This window comes from Lactuca virosa, chromosome 5 (assembly GCF_052849685.1).
Source record: "Lactuca virosa cultivar CGN04683 chromosome 5, Lactuca_virosa_CGN04683_v6, whole genome shotgun sequence".
Lineage (NCBI taxonomy): Eukaryota > Viridiplantae > Streptophyta > Magnoliopsida > Asterales > Asteraceae > Lactuca > Lactuca virosa.
In genome coordinates, this window is record NC_136430.1 from 53,635,345 (window position 1) to 53,639,645 (window position 4,301).

General features: G+C 33.1%; 1 protein-coding gene across 1 annotated transcript; it reads left to right on the top strand.

Annotated features, from left to right (window-relative positions):
• The first annotated feature begins 253 nt into the window (after positions 1-253).
• Positions 254-2,263, top strand: LOC145111262 (protein FAR1-RELATED SEQUENCE 5-like). The gene is made up of 4 exons (XM_079047556.1): positions 254-341; positions 614-1,391; positions 1,612-1,870; positions 2,048-2,263. Exons 1-4 carry the CDS (start codon positions 254-256, stop codon positions 2,261-2,263), a joined length of 1,341 nt encoding a protein of 446 aa, XP_078903682.1.
• Positions 2,264-4,301: the final 2,038 nt, after the last annotated feature.

Consider the following 4,301-nt stretch of genomic DNA (forward strand, 5'->3'; position numbering starts at 1 on the left):
TTGGGAACTGGAACCGGAATTGACTAAGGCAGTTCCGATTCCAGAACCGGCGGTTCCATGGCAGTTCTGGTTCCTAAAGCGGGTACCATGTTTCGATGCTCACCCCTAGATTTAAGTTTCTTTCAGATATTTTGTACGTTGAGGTGAGATATATTCGAAATTAACCAAGTTTTCATATTTACGGCTTTTTTTTGTGAGATATATTCGATATTAAGATTGTTTTTGTTTATTTATACAAATCATTTGGTTTATTATGTCAAATTCTAGTGTTATTGATGGTGATTTGTATTCTTCTATGTGTAAAAGTGAAGAAGAAGATGTTGAGAACTCATTATTTGAAGGTATCGCTTATTGAATTATTTTGTTGTTTTTAATTTTGTTGATTATCATTTATTGACATATGAATATGTTAATATGAATAAATTGTTGTCTTATTCATAATATGAATAAACTTGTGATAATTGCAATTTTGAATTTATTATTATTTTTGTTTTATTCATATATGAATATGTTATGTTTATTTTATATATTTTGAATCCTCATGAATTTTATGTATTCATATATGAATTTTTTTCATTTATTATTAGATTGATTTAGATTTATAACTTTTTAGCTGGTGAATCTTCGAGTTCAGTAGATGATGTGCAATATTGTGGTGATATAATTGGAGAATATGTCTATAAGCCAGATGTATCTGTTCAACTTATTCCATTTAAAGGTTTAATCATCAAATCATTAAAGTTGGCCATCAAAATGTATTCTGAGTATGCTGAAATTGGTGGTTTTGATGTGAGACTGAGCACACAGACAATGTTTGATAACAAGATTATAAAGAAGAAACATGTTATATGTAATCGTGGTGGCAAACAGAAAAAGAAATCTTGTGACACATTGGGTACAAGTGGTGTTAGGAGGAAACGAAATTCAAATTTAAGAGTTATTCGTTGTCAAGAAAAGATTATATTTGAATCTTTGTATGGAACTCCAGATTATAAAGTTTTTCAGTTTGATGAACTTCACAACCATCCACTTGAGAAGAGAAGTGATTTAAAAAAAGTGAGGCAAATGTCATATTCAGAAAAAGAGTTTATAGTGTGTGCTTCCACACCAAAAATAGGCCCAACTATGGCTCATAAGTTGAGGGCAAGTCTGAGAGGTGGGTATGAGTTTGTAAAGCCCAAAGTAGTTGACTATAAAATTTTAAGGAGAGATATCAACAGGGTTATAGGTTATAAAGATGCCCAAATGATAGTAAACACAATGAATGACCGTCGAGCTCACTATCCAAATTACTCATTTGAGTTTAATTGTCAAGATGATGTTTTGGACTGTATGTTTTGGGGTGATGAAATGGAGAAGGCATATTATGCTGAATTTGGTGATGTTATCTCGTTTGATGCGACTTTCCGAACAAACAAATAAATTATTATATCTACTTTTTTATTGCTTATTCATATATGAATATTTTAACCTTTATGTTTAATGTTTAGTTTTTATTGTTGAAATTATTCTAATAATATATTGTAACTGTATTCATACATGAATATTTTTATATTTACTTATGAATACATCAAAAATTGACTTTAATGAACACTTTTTTTTGTGTGTTAGGTATCGAATGGTTTTTGTTCCATTTATCGCTATTGACCATCATAAAAAATCAGTTACTGTTGGAGCAGGTTTGCTAAGCAATGAAAGCATTGAGTCCTACTCTTGGTTGCTTAAAGCGTTTCTTAAAACTCATGGGAAAGAACCAACACTTGTTTTAACTGATCAAGATGCTGCAATAAAACAAGCTATTGAGAATGTTTTTCCTAATTCAAAGCATCGATTATGTATGTGGCATATAATGAAGAAGTTGAAAAACAAGGTATTATTTTAATATATTTCAAGTATGTTAGATAGTATTTAGTATTCATAGATGAATATAGTAATTTTTTCAAATATTAGTATATTCATTTATGAATATTTATTGTTATTTTACTTATTAATATTTATTCATTTATGAATAAATATAGAAGTTTATTTTATTTTTGTTTTAATACAGATATCAGATGATTTATTTACGAACACAGACTTTAGAAAAAGATTCTCGAAGCTTGTTTGGGACATTAATATGAAACCTGATGTCTTTGAGGTGAAGTGGGGTTTGCTTATGAAGGAATTCAATCTGGAAGACACGAGATGGTTTAAAGACATGTTTACAAAACGTGATTCATGGATACCTGGATATTTTAATGATATTGCAATGTGTGGGTTGTAGAAGACTACGTCGAGGTCAGAGAGTATGAATTCATTCTTTAATACCTACTCAGAAAGTGGTAATTTACTTTTCAATTTCATGATGAATTACAACATTGCCATTCAAAAGTAAAGGAATACTCAACGAGAGCTTGATAAGGCATCAAAGAAAGCATCATATAAAATGAAAACACCTCGAGAAATTGAACTACAAGCATCAAAGGTTTATACAAGTACATTATTTTTTTAGGTGCAAAAGGAAATATATAAAGCAAATTTTTTCTATACATACTCGTATGTTGGTATTCAAGATGGGTGGGAAGTTTACATTGTGCAACACAACAACAGTAAAAGCGAATTTAAAAATGAATTTAAGGAAATTTAATAGTTTTTTATAAAAAAAATGTAATGTTTATATATGTATATGAAAATATTCATATATGAATATGAGAATATTCATATAAATGAATATTTTTATCATTTTAAAATTAAAACATGTTCATATATGAATTTAAATTCATATCTTATATGAATATTTTCAATCTTATTATTCATATATGAATATTTATTTATTATTATTCATATATGAATATGTATTATTGTATATGATTAGAATGTAATATTCATATATGAATACTTATATATGATTGTTCATATATGAGTATTCATATATGAATGTAAATGTGTAATTTTTGTTTAAATTGTTTTTTCATTTATTTTATTATGTTTTTGTATCAGGTTGAAATAAAAGCTGAAGAGAAAGAAATAAATTGCAGTTGTGAACATTTCTAGCGTATGAGTGTTGTAGCAACCGATTCCTGGTACGTATTTAATTCAAGAAATATGGCAATTTACTCTGGGACTCGGCGAGTTGGGGGACCAACTCGTCGAGTAGACTCGACTATTGGATCGGGGGTTTAAGTGACCTACTCGATGAGTCGAAAGACCGACTCGACGAGTGGGAGCTGTCTAGACAAAACCCTAATATTTAGGGTTTACACCCTATTTAAACAACTTAACTCGTCCCAAACCATCCTCCGTCGTCCCTCTCACTTCCAGAATACCCTAACTCGAAACCATAGCCCTTATTGTGTGTTCTTGAGCCTTTTGGTGCCTTTTTGTGTGTGTGTTGAAGTTGATGGAATAAGTAGAAGCTTGGGAGTTCTTGAAGAAGCAAGTGGATCCAGATATTTTGCTCCATTTCTAGTTCATTCAAGGTAAAAAGCTTGAACCTTGACTTATCATTTGGTGGATCTCCTTTAAGACTTGGATCTTGCCATTTTTGGGACATTTCTAAGCCACCTTTGGGTTTGGCTCATATTGGGTAGTGTTAGCTTCAGATCTGGAACCATTGAGGGTTCCCATGGCATAAAGGTGCCAACTTTATGGCCATGGGAAGCTCATGCATCTTATAAACCCCATTTTATAGCCTTTTGAGCCAAAAACCCCATGCATGGACATCAAGTTCGTGGCTTTACGTATAAAAGGGACCTTAGGAGGTCAGATCTATGATTGGGATGCATTAAGACCCAGTGAAATCGATTGTATAATCTTGAACAAAGAGGGACTCGGCGAGACACTCGGGTGACTCGGCGAGTCGGGACGCTTTTTCTCCCAAAACGTCTTCTGGAAATGGTTTGGGCTGAGTGGAAGGAACACTCAGCCTGCTAGGGGTTTGTTTTGGACCTGGAACTCATGGGACTCGACGAGTGTATGAACAGACTCGACGAGTCCAAGGCAATCTCCCAACTCATGAAGATGGACTCGACGAGTTGTTCATACAACTCGGCGAGTCATAGATTGAACACGTTCGTATGAGGGAGATGCACTCGACGAGTTCAAAGGGAACTCGGCGAGTCGATTGAAGATGGTCCTGATAATATGGTTGAAGAAGGACTCGTCGAGTTCTTGCTAGACTCGACGAGTAAAGTCGGGGGTTGTATCATTTTGAAAGGATAGGGACTTGACGAGTTGGTGGACCAACTCGGCGAGTTAAGTCAACTGGATGTTGATTTTGACAAGGGTTTGACCTTGACTTTGACTTGGATTTGGATTGACCC

Coding starts and splice junctions, on each gene's coding strand:
- LOC145111262 (XM_079047556.1), top strand. CDS start 254: ATGTCAAATTCTAGTGTTATTGATGGTGATTTGTATTCTTCTATGTGT. Junction 342..613: donor TGAGAACTCATTATTTGAAG/GTATCGCTTATT, acceptor ATAACTTTTTAG/CTGGTGAATCTTCGAGTTCA. Junction 1,871..2,047: donor TGAAGAAGTTGAAAAACAAG/GTATTATTTTAA, acceptor GTTTTAATACAG/ATATCAGATGATTTATTTAC.